Source organism: Uloborus diversus, chromosome 5 (assembly GCF_026930045.1).
Source record: "Uloborus diversus isolate 005 chromosome 5, Udiv.v.3.1, whole genome shotgun sequence".
Lineage (NCBI taxonomy): Eukaryota > Metazoa > Arthropoda > Arachnida > Araneae > Uloboridae > Uloborus > Uloborus diversus.
In genome coordinates this window covers 147,080,613-147,098,105 of record NC_072735.1, presented here as the reverse complement: position 1 = coordinate 147,098,105, position 17,493 = coordinate 147,080,613, and the positions used below count along the sequence as shown (strand labels likewise).

The following is a 17,493-nucleotide window of genomic DNA, read 5'->3' as shown; positions in this document are numbered from 1 at the left end:
TTTCTGTCTACGCCCCTGAAAATAGTACAGCTTCAATCAAAAAATGTCTTTCAAAAAAATATAATTTCCATATGTTGTCTACGCTCTGCCTATACATTTATTTATCTATTTAATTATATCTATCTATCCACCCATTAAATATATATACCTATCCGTCCTATTTATCTATTTCCATTGATCTATATGTTATGCATTCACACCTATCTACCTTTGCATATCTATTCCTAATTATATCTATCTATTTAACTGTATCTATTTTTCTCTACCTATCTAACCTATATTTATCTATCTATCTAGCTAGCTAACTACCTATTTATATATATTTACTTATCTATATATGTATCGATTTCACTATTTCTATCTATCAATGTATCTAAGGGCGCCCATATGCAAATTTTAAGGGAGGGGGGGCTCAAAAATTTTCCCCATGGTTTAGCAGAATATTTTCCCCATGGAAACCGATTTCAGTACAGATTAGATATTAAAATTTGACATTTTTAATAACTTTTTCATTGATGGCTGGAAATTTTTTTTAAATACATTTTTGCAAAGACAAAAGCACTAAAAGCAAGGAAGTTCTCATTTCTAAGGGGAGGGCTTGAGCCCCCTATATGGACGCCCTTGAAGGTATCTATCAATGTGTCTCTTCATATCTCTCTATCTGTATTCATATGTCCTATCATATGCGTGAACGTAAACATCAATAAAAAAAACTCTTTCCATGAAAAAGATTCTCTCTAAGCCACTGGTTCCTTGGCTTGACCATATTTAAATCTTAACTCTTGAAGACTGAGATATCGTAAGAAGCGAAGACAGGTGACTTTTCTTGCGGCCTACGTGGTCTGGCAGCTGCTCCTTCCCTTCTTGAACCAACTGTACGCGTGTCAGTCAGTGCTGATTGCGCTTTAACCGTGTTTACGCTCCATTATCTGTCACGTTTGCCGACTGAAACGAAACATGTGGATCTCGATCCTCTGCGGAGAAAATTCCTGAAATGCAGTACGCGAATTCGATTACGGAGGGCGGAAAAAGATGTGGCGACGTGGATGACCAAGTGCAGTCCTGCGCTCAATCGGACATGGGATTATTTAGAGGTTTGAGCGTTCCGTTGGTGAAAGGTAATAGCAGTTTGGTTATCATAAAATCGTATTCGTTCAGATCTGTGGTGCCCAGCCTACCTCACCCAAGCTGGGGCGTCCCGAGCTTGAATTTTAGGGAGGGCGGAAATTCTCGATTTGGCGAACGGAACTCTAAATTTCGCCCAATGATGATAGTTTTGCCTACTAGAACTCCAAATTTCGCCAAATTGTCAAAATTTTGCCGAATGGAACTCCAAATTTTGCCGGATTGAGCTCCAAATTTCGTCAAACAGTGATAATTTTGCCGAGAATAGAACTCCAAATTTTTTTTCAAATGAAGATAATTTTGCCGAATCGTTGCACAAAATTTACCGACTAAGGAATTTTTTGTGAGTTCACAGTGACCTCCCATTCGGGCGCCCCTGGAACCAAGGATCATAAACAATCATCGAACATGACTCGTGTGGCCAAATTGTTTATTATAATTCGAAAACGACGTTCTGAAACAGAAATATTCCAAAACAAACCGTTCTAGACAATACGGCAGCTAACCCCATTAAGTTACAACCAATCAAATCCATTCTCCACTTCACCATCGCAAAATTCTACTTTTATTTTCTGCTATTTACGTTTTTTTGATGCAGGCGATTAATCACAATGTTACAAATTGGAACCACCAATATTCAGAAATCGTTTTTTTTCTTTTCGAAAACAGATGTTAACTTTGCGTTGATGAAATAAGCATCAAGTAATGATAACAATTGTTGTTTTGTAATTTATTTCTTTTTTTCCTTGTTTACCAACGTTATCTAGAAAAATTTTAAACATTTAAAAATCTTGTAGTTATCTAGCCCGTGAGATTCTTCTTAATGTAAAAATAAATAAATAAAAAGGTTGAGCAACAGTGGTTAGATTATGATTCCAGATCTCAACATATGTTGTCCTCAGCAGAGGAGAGTAGAGAGGATTTGATTATTGCTTAAATTCATTAGAATGTAGGATGTTGACCGGCTGAAAGCAGTGCTCAATTTGCATGGGAGCTCATGAGAGCTCTGTCCCTGTACTTCTTTTCAATATTCTGTGAATGTGTACTCTTTAGACGATATTTATGGCGGAGGGAGGGCCATTTCCGGAAAGGGGGCGCAAGCTGGCCTGTCATTTAAAAAATTTCCGGGGGGGGGGCGGCAAAAGGGTTTATGTTCAATATATTTTATAGGGGAAAACAGAAAAATAATTTTTATAAAATGCCTAACTTCATAATGTTTCTAAAAATCCAGTTGGAGTCAATCCCCCCCCCCCCCTTCATTGCCCAAATGACGGGTCTGACAATAAATATATATTTTGGGCGGTTTTTTCGAAATATAAGTCTCCTAAACGCAGCATTAGGCTATCTTTGACCACTTAAAGGGGAGTCATGAGCTCCCTCCCTTCTGGCGTTTACTACCCCCTCCCCCCATTTCTTACGAATTCGGCGTTTTGGGGCCTTCCACCGAGCGTCGACCCTTCAACAATGCTGAGGAGCACTGTAAACGGGAGAAATCATTCCACGATTGACCAGTCGATCGTGATCTATCTATTGGCCACCCTTTAGCGTGGGCCATCCCTGACGAATGCAAAATAACTAACTTATTTAAACGGTGAATGAACGAATGAGCTAAACAAAAACCTCGTTGCTTTTTATGTTTTTAAATTTCGGAATTATCGTAATGTAATGAATGGAGTTTAGGGTTAATTCACTTTCAAAATATCACCAAAGAGGAAGTTGCTCCGTTCAAATGGAAAAGCAATTTTCACCCGTCATACCTTGACCGGCGATTTTCCAGTTTTAAAATAATGAGCTGAAAAATAAAGCTAACTTCCCGGCAGAGATCATAAGTGTTAATAAAATGTCAGAGCGAACTTCCTGGAATTCAAAAATTTTTAACCTGAAAGAAAATTTGAGCATGCAATTTAAACCAGAAATGATTTTTGTAATGTATTTTTTTTTTTTTTTTTAGCTAGACGGTGTTTTACTATTATCATTATATCATTATAAAAACGTTGTTTTCATCGCGAAATCTTACTAATAAATTAAAGGAATAAAAATATAGTGTCTAATAAGAGTACAAATAAAATTTTTACCGTTGTGCGATGTTATAAACAAAATAACAACATAAAAAACTCACAAACTGGCCATTCCGCCTAAAAACAACCCTCTTGCCTCACAAGTGGCAGGTAACATATTTAATTTAAGCTAATAGTTTCAAAGGGTAATACAGAAATTTTTGTTGATGAAGAAATCCCTAACGCATTGTGATTCTTAATTTAAAAACCGTCATCTGTGGGGCAAGATGGCAACTTTTCCGAGGAATGCTCCAAATGTGTTGCTTTAGCATTGCAAGGAATCCCTTTTCCAATGCCACAAAAAAAAAAAAGTCAGAACACTACAAACGCATAAATAGTAAAAACAAAGAACAAACCCAAAAAGCAATGACAACATTTTAAATCCTAAAGCAGAAGAATCATTACTTAAGCAAGCAGAGGTAGCCACCCCCCTAGGTGCAAAGACGCACTTCCTAGATAACGTAAAGATCCCCCAAGAGCAAGAGCCCCCCCCCCCCAAATAAGAAAAATTACCTTCAAAAGACCCCCCTAAAAACTTAAATGGCGCAGTCTGCTCCATGACCCCCCCCCCCTCTTAGGTGGGCACCCCTGAATGTAAACCATGTAAGAACATAAGTTTTCTCACAGAGATGAGGTAAATTAATTGAAGGAAACTGCCACAAAAAATATTCTGATAAACACTGCAATTGTAGTTACTATTTGTGCAATTTTGTTCGTAGCTGATAGTTGTCATTTTATTTTGAAACAATTATTGTAACCAACAAGTATGAATTTAGCAATAAAAACCAAGGAATTTTAATACAGCTAATCAGGGCGTAATTTCTACCAAAAGAAGTGCAGAAGCCCTCTGTAGTCTCCAGAATTTATTTTAACTCGTCAATAGCTGAAATTCACCTGAAGTGTGAAATTTTGCATAAAACTGAAGTGCAGCAGTTCATCTCCCGTACCCTGCATCCTGCACAGGGGTGCCCCCTCCCCCAAAAAGTAAGGGCGCACCTCCTCCCCCTAAATATTGCGGAGGAACCCCCCTAAAAGCAAGAACCCCCTCCCCCCAAAAGAAAAAAATACCTTTCAAAACACCTCCCTAAAAATTTCAATGGCGCAGTCTGCGCCATGACCCCCCTCCCCCCCACCCCTAGGTGAGCACCTCTGATCTTGCACCTAACTAAATGCGATGTCGATGCATAAAAAGTAAGATATTGTAGTTTCAGATGAACTTGTAGAATACAAATACAAATACAAATACAAAAGTGACGACCAGCAACAGGCTCTGGGCCCATCTAGACTGGTCCTAGTCAATTTACAATCCCCAGTGAAGATCAATGGCTCTCTTAAAACTATCTACTCCCTTGCTCATTACCACCTCTTCCGGTAAACTGTTCCAAGGTTCCACTACCCTGCTAAAATAATAATTTTTCCTAACATCCATGTTAGCCTGAGATTTAAATAGCTTAAAACAATGACCCCTTGTCCTGTTTTCAGTGCTAAACTTCAGCCCCGTAACATCTTTCATTTTAATAAATTTAAACAACTGAATCATGTCCCCTCGGTCTCTTCTTTGCTCAAGACTGTACATTTTTAGCCTTCTAAGCCTGGAATCGTAGTCTAAATGAGAAAGTCCATTTATTAGCCTTGTAGAATCATATTGCAAAGTGGAACATCCGCGATCTATTTCAGTGTCAACTCTTGCAGGATACTTGATCTTTCAAAAACCGTAGAGATACAATTTTTCATCTACTCCACGCAATATTGGAAAAAAAAAAAAAAAAAAAAAAAATGATGCATTCCTCTCTCACACAAATGAAGCTCTCACGATTCTTCCTTATCTTTGTTCCTCCCCTTTTATTCATCCTCTCTGCGACCCCAATACAGAAAAAGGTGCTGGGTGTGGGAGGGCCTTTTGATGGAAAAATATTATTTTATGTTTTTTTTTTTTCGTCCGAGATAATAAACCACAGAATGTCCTTGGACTGAATGTCAAACGGATGCCGTTGGTGTGACCTTGATGAAGAACCGAGGAATAGGTAACTTTTTGAGAGCTTTTTTTTTCTTCCTAGAATTTTGATTACTCCGAACTGCTCACAATTACGGGTTGGAAAATTTGAAGTTGCTATAAATCGAAGCTTAATAACACAGATTGACAAAACAAAAACTCTTTGCTTGGTGCCATGAATGTTTGAACTGATTCGTACTAAATTCCTTCTTCGAATGGGGACCAGATCATGAGATTTCAGGTCACTTTTTCTTGTAACATTATTGAGAGAGAGAGAGAGAGAGAGAGACTCTTCTCTCTCTCTCTCCACTTCTCCTACGATTGGTTGCTAGACCTTCTCGGTTTAGGTAGGAGATGTGGAGCAACCAACATTCATTTTAAATTTCGAGAACATCATCGTTCAAAAAAAAAAAAAATCTTGAACGTTATTGATTACAAAGCATCGGGCCCGGCTCCTGTGGTAGGCGACCTAGGCGGCCGCCTATGGCGGCAGATTTCGAAATTGAAGCATTTTTTAAAAAGTATGAATATCTTTTTCAGCGTCATAAGATTATCTGCTTCAATGCTCAAATAAATAAATAAATAAATTTAAAAAAAAAATAATAATTTAGAGTGTGTACCTACATGCAAAGCATAGTTCGGAATTTAACCAGAAATTCAACTTTATGTTAGAGGTTGCAAATTGCGTCATTTAAAAGTGTTCTGAAAACTTTAATATCTGTTTCAGTGCCATCAGATTCACTACTTTAATGTTACAAAAGATAATATAAAGTGTACTAGTGCTTGGATATGCAAATCCCAGTTTGGAATTTAACTAGAAACTCTAATTTTAAGCACTTTACCATTATTTTTATTTTATTAATACATTATTATTTTATATTATTATTATTAATAGCGGGGGGTGGGGCACTTGTCAATATCGCCTAAAGCGGCAGAGCTACTAGAGCCGGCCCTGCAAAGCATCATGTGAGAGAAAGTATAATAATAAACTAGTACATTAAGGGGGGAATCCCTTTTTTAATTAAGTTATACATGATTTAATCGCTAGTGCAGAACTAGCCTTTGAATCGCTAAATTGCTTAGCGAAAACTTCTGAGAAAAAAATATTAAGTAAAATATCCCATAGAGTAAAGGAAAATCGTTGATAGTTGATAGGAAAGTTCTAATTGTGGCGAAATATATAGCAATTTAATTGATGATTAAGCAAAAATTCCTCGTGAACTTCAAGAAATCTAATGGCAAGGGAGAAAGTTTTAACAAGTTCAAACGCAGATTTCAATTTTTTCAAAACAAATAATTGTGTCATAGGGAACCCCCCCCCCCAAGAACAAGGGCACTCCTACCTCTAAACAATGCCACAAAGTCCCCCTAAGAACGAGAGTCCCCCCCCCCCGAAAAAGAAAAATGCACTAAAAACACCTTATCAAAAAATTTCAATGACGCAGTCTGCGCGAAGACCCCCCTCCCCCCTAGTTGTCCACCACTGGATTTATATTTAATGTGTCTCTTATTTTATCATGCATGGGGGGTGGGGGGAAGAGATTACATACTTTTATTTTTCATAAAATATAAAGTTTTTGGATGTATAAATGAACATTGAACAATATTTAGACCAATTTAACTTTTACTGATTAAAATGTGGTTGTTTCCTTCAGTCAAAAGTACTAAACTTTTAGTCACTGAAATTGATAGAATGAGCAAAAAAAAAAAAAAAAACATGAACCCAGAAAATACTTTCAGTTTTCCAACAGTTATTTTTTAATTATATTTTTTAAATGTCCGATTTTTCAAACAAGACGTGGTCTTTATGACGTCACAAGTGATGTGCTTTGACGCGCAATCCACTAGCGCCCTGAATGTTTACGCTAGCTGTTTACCGCGTTTCCAGCTTATTATAATTCAGAAGCGAATTAAATATTGCGCTCTACGCTTGCTATCAACCATATCGTTGCCAATACATATGAGTAAAGAAGCGAATTAAATACTGCGCTCTGCGCTAGTGGCAACAGTGAATGCATTTCATCATGTGTGATGTCATGCGAAGAAGCGTAAAAAATAAAATTGCGTCTGTGCACGGATTAAAATATTTTTTTTAAGTAGTAAACTTTGTCAAATTATTTAAAGAATGGTCAAATCCTATGTTTTTAAGCATACTCTTTCAAAAAAAAAAAAAAAACTTTTAAAATTTCGGAAACAATCCCATTGTATATACTAGTATTTGCTATTAGGACCGTAGAGAGCCACGGCGCGGCGGGCCCCTTCCTTCCATAAAACTAATGAAATTTATACTGCTCCGATTCCGAACCGGGATCCTAGTTTTTGACTCGACTGTCTCATGGCCTTCCCTCAGCCCTGTCTGCTACTCATTTGTGCTGCCAGCAGAGTTTTTTTTTTTTTTCTTTTAAATAAATTAGATATAATATCAATTTAGTGAAGATAACTTACCGTATTGCTGTGACAATTATTTATTAAACTAGAAAATATGACGGGTGAAAATTATTTCTACATTTGAACGAAGCCACCGCCTGTTTGGTGATATTTTGATAGTTGAAATTAATAAACTCCAGTGACTTAACCCTAAACTCCAGTAGGTAGCGTTCATTGTTGACCATTTTTTCGTTTTTTCATTCCCCTGAAATAAGTTGCCAGTAAGACAGTTAAGTTACCGGATCGAGTTCAGCCTTGTCACAATAAAACCTTTTCCTGCATGTTAAGCATTTCCAAAACATATTTATCAAATTATCATGCCGTGGCGCGAGTTTTATTGTTGAAACTCGCGGGTTACTCGATCCTTGGCCGGCCGTTATTTTTTGAGGATGATTAGCAATTACGCACGTTCTTTGTACCCTCTCTTTTCGACATTTTCTGAATTCGTGACATAATATATTCCAAACCACTCAGAAAGGGGCGTGTACTCCTCGTTGCAATAAAGTTTTTGGAGGTGTTGTCCATAAATAATGTCACACTTTTTTTTTTCACTGTTTTGACCCCCTCTCCCCTTTGTCACATGTCATACTATTTTTTATTCACCTATTCTTATAAAAAAGTGCAAGTTGTCACAGTTCTTGTTCCCTCTCCCTCCCCCTAGCCACAAACTGTCACAATTTACTCCCCCCCCCACACACACAAAGCTTGACATCACTTGTGGGCAGCCCCTTAGAAAAAGAACAGTGAGGAATGGGGAAAAATTGATGAAGGGAAAATGGCAGGGTCTGATTACTGAATAGGCGAACTAGGCCGTTGTAGCCTTGGGCCCCTGCTTTTTAGGGCCACTGAATAGATACGTTTGACTTGAAATAAAACGGGAAGTATTGGGAAAAAATGGATGGGGGGGGGGAAGAGGAATGTTTGAAGAAATATAAGAGTTATTGCAAATAAAAGATACATTGAAATTTTTGGAATTAACATTGGGGGGGAAAAAATGGATAAATTAAAATCAAAATAAAATGTTGGGTAGAATGCACCACTGATCTAAATGTGAGTCAAAAATATTTCCATTAAAAAAATTAATTTTCAGAGTTATCAATTTGATGTGGAAAAATAACTCAACACTATAAAATCTTGAGCTCTCACAGACGACAGAAAATATTTTTAGCGGGTTAGAACTTTTTCTGCACCTACAAGGGTTCTGAGAAATCCTCGGTAGTAGTAGTTACACACTATAACCACGGTTTTTTATTCGAAAAGGAGGTCGCTGACATTGGCGCTCATTTTATCTTGTCTCTTTCCTTTTTTAAAATTTCTTTCCCGATCTCTTTTCCCTTCGCAAATGCCGCGGTCGCCATTTGGCATGAGGCCAAGAGCGATAAAGTGCCAAACAGAGGGCACCCAGTCCTTGGCGCCGGCCGGCGAATTATGCCGGTTTGCAACCACAAACCCGTACCCCCGGTTTTTCGCAAAATAGTTCAAAGAGGAGAGAAAGTCTTGGAAAAAGAGATTCGAGTTGTACAGCGACTAGTTTTCTCGAGGGGAAGGAAAAGAAAATTACAGGCCTTGTGCGTGGAAGTGCGTAAAACCTTCGTTCTGCTATGGTGTTTGAGAGGTATTATTGCAGATTTTTTATTATTACAGTCTTGTATCATGTTTGTGCCGGTTGGGTTTTATTCTTTTCTGCATTGTCCTGGAATATGATTTGCGCAATTTCTGCTATCATCGCAGAGCAAGCTCGTATGAATTTCATAGCAGCATATATTTTTTTAATCTTGAAAATTGCATGTGCGACTTATATTTAGTTAGGAGGTGAGCGTCGGATTTGCTTTTAAATGCTTTGGAATAGTCGAGAAGTTTTTTTCTTTTTAAAGTATGATTTAGAGAGAAAAATTGAGACGACGAAAACAACATTAAAATCAGCAATTAGACACCAATTCAAAAATTTTAAAAAAATTCAGGTTGTTTTCGAAATTAAAGTTCTTTTATTTTTTATTCGTGCGATGGATCTTTCATTCCTTTTTTTTTTAAATATTTAATTCCTTCATCTTTAAAATTTTCCTTCATTCGCTTTTCTCTCTCTCTCTCTCTCTCTCTCTCTCTTACTCACTTTAAAAGTACGATGGCATTAAAAATTTTCCCATTTATATTTGAAATATAATTTAACATTCTCAAATAACATACAAGTTTGAATTCTAAGCCTTTAAAAATAGTTTTATAATTAGAAAGGAACAATTATAAATGTATGCTAAATAACAGAAACCAAGGGCGCCCATATGCAAAATTTTAAAGGGGGGGGGGGCTCAGATATTTCCCCCGTGGTTTAGCAGGATATTTTCCTCATAGAAACCGATTTCAGTACAGATTAGAGTTATTAAACTTTGACGTCTTAAAAATTGGCTAGAGAAGAAATGTTTTTACATTTTTGCAAAGAAAAAAGTAGTAAAAGTAAGGAAATTCTAATTTCAAAGGGGGGAGGGGGTTGAGCCCCCACTTGCCCCGCTATATGGGCGTTCTTGACAGAAACTATTTTTGTAAATCTGAGATATTTATGAAGCATTTATTTTTTTTAACTCGTATTTTTTGATAATTTCTCTTTAATTATTTTTTTTTTCGCTAATTTTCGTTCCTTTCACTTTTGTTCTTTTATAGTTTATTCTCAATTTTCATTATAATTTTATCAACTATATTTTTAGTCATTGAATTGATTTGAATTTCAAGTTCTTACTGCTTAAGATTAGTTAAGATACAAAACAATTTATGCCATTTTTTTTTTTTTTTTGAAAAATTAAATCTTTATGACATTTGTTTTTCAAAATTAGAGAACTTTTATGCTATAATTTCGTTTATTTATTTTTTTTTACAATCAATATTTCTTTTCCACCTCTAAAGTTCTTCTCTTTCTTGCCTCTTCAAAATTTATATTTTTAATTTTGATTATTGTTAATAAAATGAAACTTAGAATTCTTAAACAACTCACAAAACATTAACTGAATTTCAAGTTTCATAAATAATTTTCATTTGAACTAAATAACAATAAATGTGCTTAAATTGGCAGTAGTTAACTCTTTTTTTACTCAACTACTAACTCTACTAATGTGAAATCTAATTTTAAAAATTTGATATTAAAGTTTTGAGTTTTTTTTTAAGCATCTGAAAGATAAAGTAACAAATATGAATAGCAATCTTGATCATAAAATACCCCAAAATTTCAGCAACACTATCAACAACGATAGAAATGGAACTTAAATGACAGAAAAAAAATAAAAATAATAATAACAAGATGAAGAAGTTTACAATATCTCTTTCTTTATTCAGATTCGGTTTTGCTATTTTTCTTATTGGTTTATTGTGGATTCGCTGACGAAAGAGATAGGGAGGAGGGAGTCTTAAACCCACCCTTATACCGCATGTTTCATTTTCACTGCAGTTCTTCTTTGTGGCGATTGTTTCTTCTTCATACACATTGCTGTAAAGTAAGAAAAACAACGTTAAAAAAAAGCACAAATTTTAAAAATAACAACATACACGTGTTTCGGCATTACAGGGAACGCCTTTTTCAATGCAAAAAGTAATGAGCTTATGGATGAAAAGACATACGACAATTGCTTGCAAATTTATCTGTGAAATGAAATCCTGTTGCAAAGAGTACGAATGAAACGAAGTACCTTTTTCAGCGAAATAAAATTTAAGACCCGAAAGTATTTTATTTTTTGAAAGAGCATGCTTAAAAACATAGGATCTGACCATTTTTAAATAATTTGACTAAGTTTAATATTTAAAAAAAAATACTTTAATCGGTGCGCTTTCACTGTTTACGCTTCTGCCGATGACACAAATGATGAAATGCCATTCGCTGATGCCATTCACAGAGCACAATGTTTTATTCGCTTCTTTACTCACATGTGTTGGCAACGATATGGTTGATAGCAAGCGTAGAGCGCAATATTTAATTCTCTTCTTGATTATCATAACGTGGAAACGCATGAGACCGATGCGCCAAAGTACATCATTTGTGACGTCATAAAGACCACGCCTTATTTAAAAAATCGGACATTTAAAAAAAGTATTTAAAAATTAAGCGTTGGGAAAATTAAAAGTTTTCTCTCGCTCCATGTTTTTTTTTTTTTTTTTTTTGCTTATTTTATCAATTTTAGTGACTAAAAGTAGTACTTTTGACTGGACGAAACAACCCCATTGTTCCCAATAATTAAGAACTTTCGGCTTATATGTGTTTCTGCAAAATTTTACTTTTATTTTAATGTTTGAAGCCAGTGGGGGAATTTTTAGAACTTATCTTCTTAGTTCAAATATTTCAATTATTGAATTGAAATTTTTACTATGCTACAAAATGGAATAAACTGCATTTAATATCATATTTTTTAACAATCTGTAAACGAAACTCTGACGATTTTGTAAACATTTCTTAGTTTTCTATTTCAATGCATTTATTTTTTAGTGTATGTTTGCTTATTTATTCGTTGTTTATTTACTTAATGAGAACGTTGAGCTTATTCCTTGGAGTCAAAGTACTTTGAATTGATTTTTTTTCTTCTGTTTTGAAGGCAGTTTAAAGAATGCATTACAATTCTGAATTCACGTGCGCATTTTGCGTCAGTTTTTGTTCCATGCAATACAGAGAAATACTTCATTTTCAAATTGTCCCTGAATTTTTCCAATAATCAGAAATTAAAAACCGATGATTTTAAGGAGAAATGAGACCATATAACTCAATCGCAGTTGTTGCAAATTTATGCAAATAATTGACACAAATAATAGCATTGCGTGCAGCATTTTATTTTATTTGTTTAAATATTTTTAAAACGCTTGATTATTGTGAAAGAAAAAAAAAGGAGAGAATTACTACAAGTATAATCTTCATGAAAACTAAGTGTATTTTTCCAGAATTTATAATTAATTTTTAACTGTAGTGTATTTTGTTTCTTATGCTTCATTTTTTCAATATTCAGACTTGTGTTAATGTGGCTAGATTCTAATGATATTTCGTACACCAGTAATCGCAATATTTTGTGTCTGTGTATCTCAACTGAAATGATATTTTCTTTAATTTCTAGTTCTTATCATTTCTTTTAATTAAAATAATCAATTAACCAACGTTTTGAAGCAGCATACCAATTAGCCAGTGGCGGATACAAGGGGAGAGTATGGGGGTCATGACCCCCCCCCCTCCTAAATCGTCGACAAAAGTATCCGTCTACATTGTTTTCAACACTTTATGAATAAAATGCAAAGGATTTCAATAGTCTTTTAAATTTATTTACTATTTTTGAAAGTAAATATTTGAAATACTACATCTTTTCACTGCATATGAAATCAATTTGTAACATTCATTAAGTGCCTTACTCCTGTCCGATTTTGTGCTTGTTATTGACACTCAAGCAGTTTCAGAAATTTTTTATACCCAAAACCGTATGTTCGTTCCAGGGGGGTGGGGATGGGGGTGGAGAATCATTCTTCAGCATGACCCCCCCCCCTAAAATGGCAGTCTGTATCCGCCCCTGCAATCAGCAGTAAGTAGTTAACTTTCTTTAACGATAGTGTTATTTGAGAAAATTATTGTAATTGCGTTAGGATTTGTTTGAAAAGTTATTGTAATTGCGTTTTGAACTCGTCAGGAATTTTCTTTGTATCACAGTCGAAATTCTCTTTTATTAATCAGGGCCCGATTAAGATATCTAGGGGCACTAGGCTAAATACTTTTTTTTGGGGGGGGGGGGGCCTGTATTCAAACTTTACAACTTTAGCCGTTGGCTGAAACAATTTTCGTCATAGACTAAAGTAATTTCTGCCTTTTGGGGGTTCCCAAATATTGGAGGCCCTAGGCCAGGGCCTAGTTGGCCTGTTCAGTAAGTAGGCCTAGTTATTAATTACAGTCGAACTCGCTTATAACGAACGCAAAAGGACCGCGATATTTGCTCGTTGTATCCAAGTGCTCCTAAAAAACGAGTTCGTGAAAAGAATCATAAAAATTCATTATATTTGCTTTTTTTCTTCTTTTTAATCACTGTGTTCCAAAGAAGTTGTTTACTTTTCTGTGAAATGTCTGAATGTCTCTTTCTTGTGTCATAGTTTTTGAGGAACATACATGTGTACACATATATATTCCTCAGTTTTCTCCCATAGATTTAACATTATGCCAACCAAGTGTTTCTGATTTCCTCGCTAAATCAGGGCTCGTTATAAACGAGTTCAATTGTATAGCAAAAATAATGTATACGTTCCAAGTCTGACTTCATTTATGTGGTCACGTGTTTGCTTAAGAATCATTGGCATTTTTCATACATTAATTGAAATTATTTACTCTCAAAATAAAAGTGAAGTTTTTATCAAATCTCACGAACGCTTTATCTTATTAGTGCTTTTTCCCCCGTAGTTCATTATTCATGCTTCTTTGTTCGAACATCAATTTTATGATGGATCACATTGAATGTATTTGCTTTTTTGGCAACATTGATCTGCATCCTCCATCGACTTATCTCTAGACTAAATATTCGAAAATGTTCTCTAATTGCTTTGTCATTTTCCTGATAAACAACCTTCAATTTCACCATTTCTTCATGTAAACTGAATATTTACGAAGAAATGGCAAAGACTGAGAGAAAAACAGCAGAACATGAGTCCACTATGTGTATATTCATTCTCAAAAATAAATAAATAAATAAATAAATAAAATAATAATAATAATAAATACACTTTCAAAGTCAGGGGTGAGGGGCAATTGCCCCCTTCCATACGCGGATGGTGCACCAAAAAAAAAAAAAAAAATGAGGGTCAAAAGAGGAGTGAGTGGGGAGCGACAGGGTGGTGCCCCTACAGCTGCTATTTTTTCTTCTAAAAATGGGCTATAACATTAGATTTAAAAATCGATATTAAAACAATAACTTCTAAAATTTTTTGAGTTATGGCTTCAAAAATCAAGACGGATACATAAGCTCTTTTTTTTCCAATTCAAAGTTCCATTTCAATATGTATTAAATAAAAACATGAGGAATTCCTATTTGTTTGGAAGTGAAGGGATTGCTGCAAAAAGATTTACTGCAAATTTCAATTTTCAAAAGATTTTCAAAGCTTTAAAACACCACATTCTAATATTAAAAGAAAAAGAAAAAATATATCTCTTGTATACTTAACTGTCTAATGCAGACCTTTTGAAAACATTGAAATTGGAGCTACGTACCTTTTTTTTTTTTTTTTTTTTGCAGCAAGCTCTACCCCAATTGTGAACATTAATTTTCATTTTTGCAAAATAAATCACACCCTGTAAAACTCATTTTTGTACTAATTGTTAATTTATTATTCTGGAAAGTGAGGAGGCAAACCTTTACTTTTGGAAATGAAGGGGCAGTTGCTCCCCCCACGCGCTCCTTCTGACTCTTAAAAAACGAGCCTGCTTTCAGGGTAAATTAGACCCATATAATTCTCTATTTTTTACTGCCCCACTTGTGTTTTAATATTGTTACTAACTCCGTCAAGTATTGTACAGTTATATCAAAAATTAAGAAACAGCGTAACTTAAACCCATAACTCCACTATTTCTTACTACATTTTCATTCAGTGATGTGAATACCTTTGTTATTGAGAACTTTTTGCCATCTAATATGCAAATTTTAGTTCCGTTAAAAACCAACTGATTTTGGAGCAAACTATCTGGAGTTAGCATTTTGGACATCAGCCAAATTTATTTATTTTTTCTCACACAGTGATCGGAATGAAGGAAAACAGATTGTGCAATATCGGGTGAGTATGGTGCGTGAGGTAACCCACCATAACTCATTAGTTTTTACCAGAATTCGTTTTTTCCAGTCTGTTCTGGCACAATCATGCCAGATTGGGGGAAATTTCCCCATTTTGGGGAAATCTGGTGCTCTCTGGGGAAATGGGTTTTGAGGGGAATTCTATGGGGAAAATTTTTTTTCTTGGGGGAAATCCTGGGGGAAAAAAAAACCTCGGGAAAAAAGATTTTTTTTTTTCTTATTTAAATTCGCGTAAAGAAGTAATAGTTACATTGTTTGTATCAAACAGCGTTGGTTTAGCTCTGCTCAACTTTATGGAATTCGCATTATTGTTCTGCGTGAGTAACTAGTTGATAGGTGAAAAAGGTAAATATAAGTGTGATGAAGAAAGTTCTTGGATAAATATATACAAAAATCATAGTTTAAATGTACATACAGAAGCAGTAGTAAATGCGAGTAGAAAAAAAAAATTTGTTTATTTCTTATCTTTCGGTCAAGCGCTTGTATTTATGACTTGTGGTGCCCGCACGGCTTTGCCCTTAGTAGAAAATTAAAAGGTCTATTGGTTCCCCTATATATTTACAAATAATGCATGATGAATTTCTCGCCAATTGGCTTGCCCACGTGACGGTTCCACGTTATGATAACTTGGTAATTTACTCGTCCATTTTATGATGCTTTTGCTCGGGAAAATATTCTTAAAATTGTTATAGAAAAAAAAACAAAATCGAATTTTCGAAAAATTGCTTAAAGGTGCACATCCCCATGCCACAAACTAATTTTTTGCCAAATTTCATGAAAATCGGCCGAACGGTCTGGGCGGTATGCGCGTCACAGAGATCCTGACGATATCCAGACAGAGAGACTTTCAGTTTTTTTTAAAGTAAAGAAAAAGAAAGATAAAGATAAAGAAGACAAAAAAAAAAAAAAAGGAAAATGGGAATTAAGAAAAAAAAGTTGGGGAATTTTATAAGAAAATTTGGCTATCTGGCTTTTTCATTTTATGAAAATATTAGTGGGAAAATTTTTTTTAATTTAGGGAATTTTGATAGAAAACATCGCTTTTTGGGGAAAAGTTGAAAGGGAATTGGGGAAATCTGGATTTGACCATCTGGCAACACTGCAATCATGCTTCAGAGCCATCCTTTTTCAGCTGACATGCGCTAGAAAACTCACTCGGCATTACACCATCTGATTTCTCTTTATTCCGGTTTCTATGCGATAAAAACTTTAGCTGATATCCTAAATGCCATCTCCAGACATTTTGATCCAAAATCAGTTGATTTTTATTGGTCCCGAGGTGAAAGTATGCCCACTTGATGTGTAAAGATTGTTGACAACGAGGCTATCTACATCATTGATTAAAAACTGGGGGGGGGGGGGCGACATTACTTTCCGGCCCCCTAGTATGTAGTTGTTCCGTTTTGTCAAGAATTGATTTTTTTAATTTATTTGCCCCTCCTTGCACCCTCTCCTTTATCAGGTCAGCATCCTGTCTATGCCGCCGCCGTCTTATAACGATGAATATCTCTATGCTTTTCATTGTGTTTCCTGAAATGACTCAAGGCCGCAATGAATTGCGGTTTGCTAAGGAATGCACAAGGCGGAAAAATGTGTTCTTTGATAATGAGCAATTTACTATCTTAGAAAACGCCTTCTAGAAGTTGGTGAAACCAAAATAGCATTTATTTAGTTCAGTAAGATGTTGTTCAAGGGTAAAACTGGAATTTTTATTATTTATTTATCTTTTTAGCTTTTATAATGCAAAATGTGATTTCATTATACGTATATGCAGTGTTTTTTTTTTTTTTTTGCATTTTTTTAAAGTTTGTTTTACATTAGTTTTTTAAAAATATTGCGTTTAAATATTTTATTTTTTAAATTCAAATCACTAACATTCTATAAATGAAAAAATAAAATAGTATCAAACGCATTTTTACGCTTCGTATTTCGAATAGAAATTTAACATCGCAGAAAATGGATGGTGAAAAAGATGATTTGATTTTTTTCAAATATTTTACTTGAATACTTTATTTTTTTAATTCAAAATGTCAAACATTCTAATTGTTAAAAATCAAAATAGTACTCATCTCTTCTTTTTCTTGCCTCTTCCATTTCATCCTTTTCCTCCTGGAAT

General features: G+C 34.9%; 1 protein-coding gene across 3 annotated transcripts in view; it reads left to right on the top strand.

Annotated features, from left to right (window-relative positions):
- The window catches only part of LOC129222627 (insulin-like growth factor 2 mRNA-binding protein 2), a 78,928-nt gene that overhangs the window by 6,934 nt on the left and 54,501 nt on the right, over positions 1–17,493 (top strand). Inside the window, exon 1 of one of the 3 annotated variants that reach the window (XM_054857156.1) lies at positions 840–1,118. The exons of 1 other annotated variant lie outside the window; for it this stretch is intronic. Coding sequence is in view for 1 of the 2 variants with exons in the window: in XM_054857155.1 (XP_054713130.1) it covers positions 9,204–9,217 (14 nt within the window). In the remaining variant the exon portion in view is untranslated. Of the gene's footprint in view, positions 1–839; positions 1,119–9,064; positions 9,218–17,493 lie in introns of those variants that run through there. One more of the 3 variants, XM_054857155.1, reaches the window with a different exon arrangement.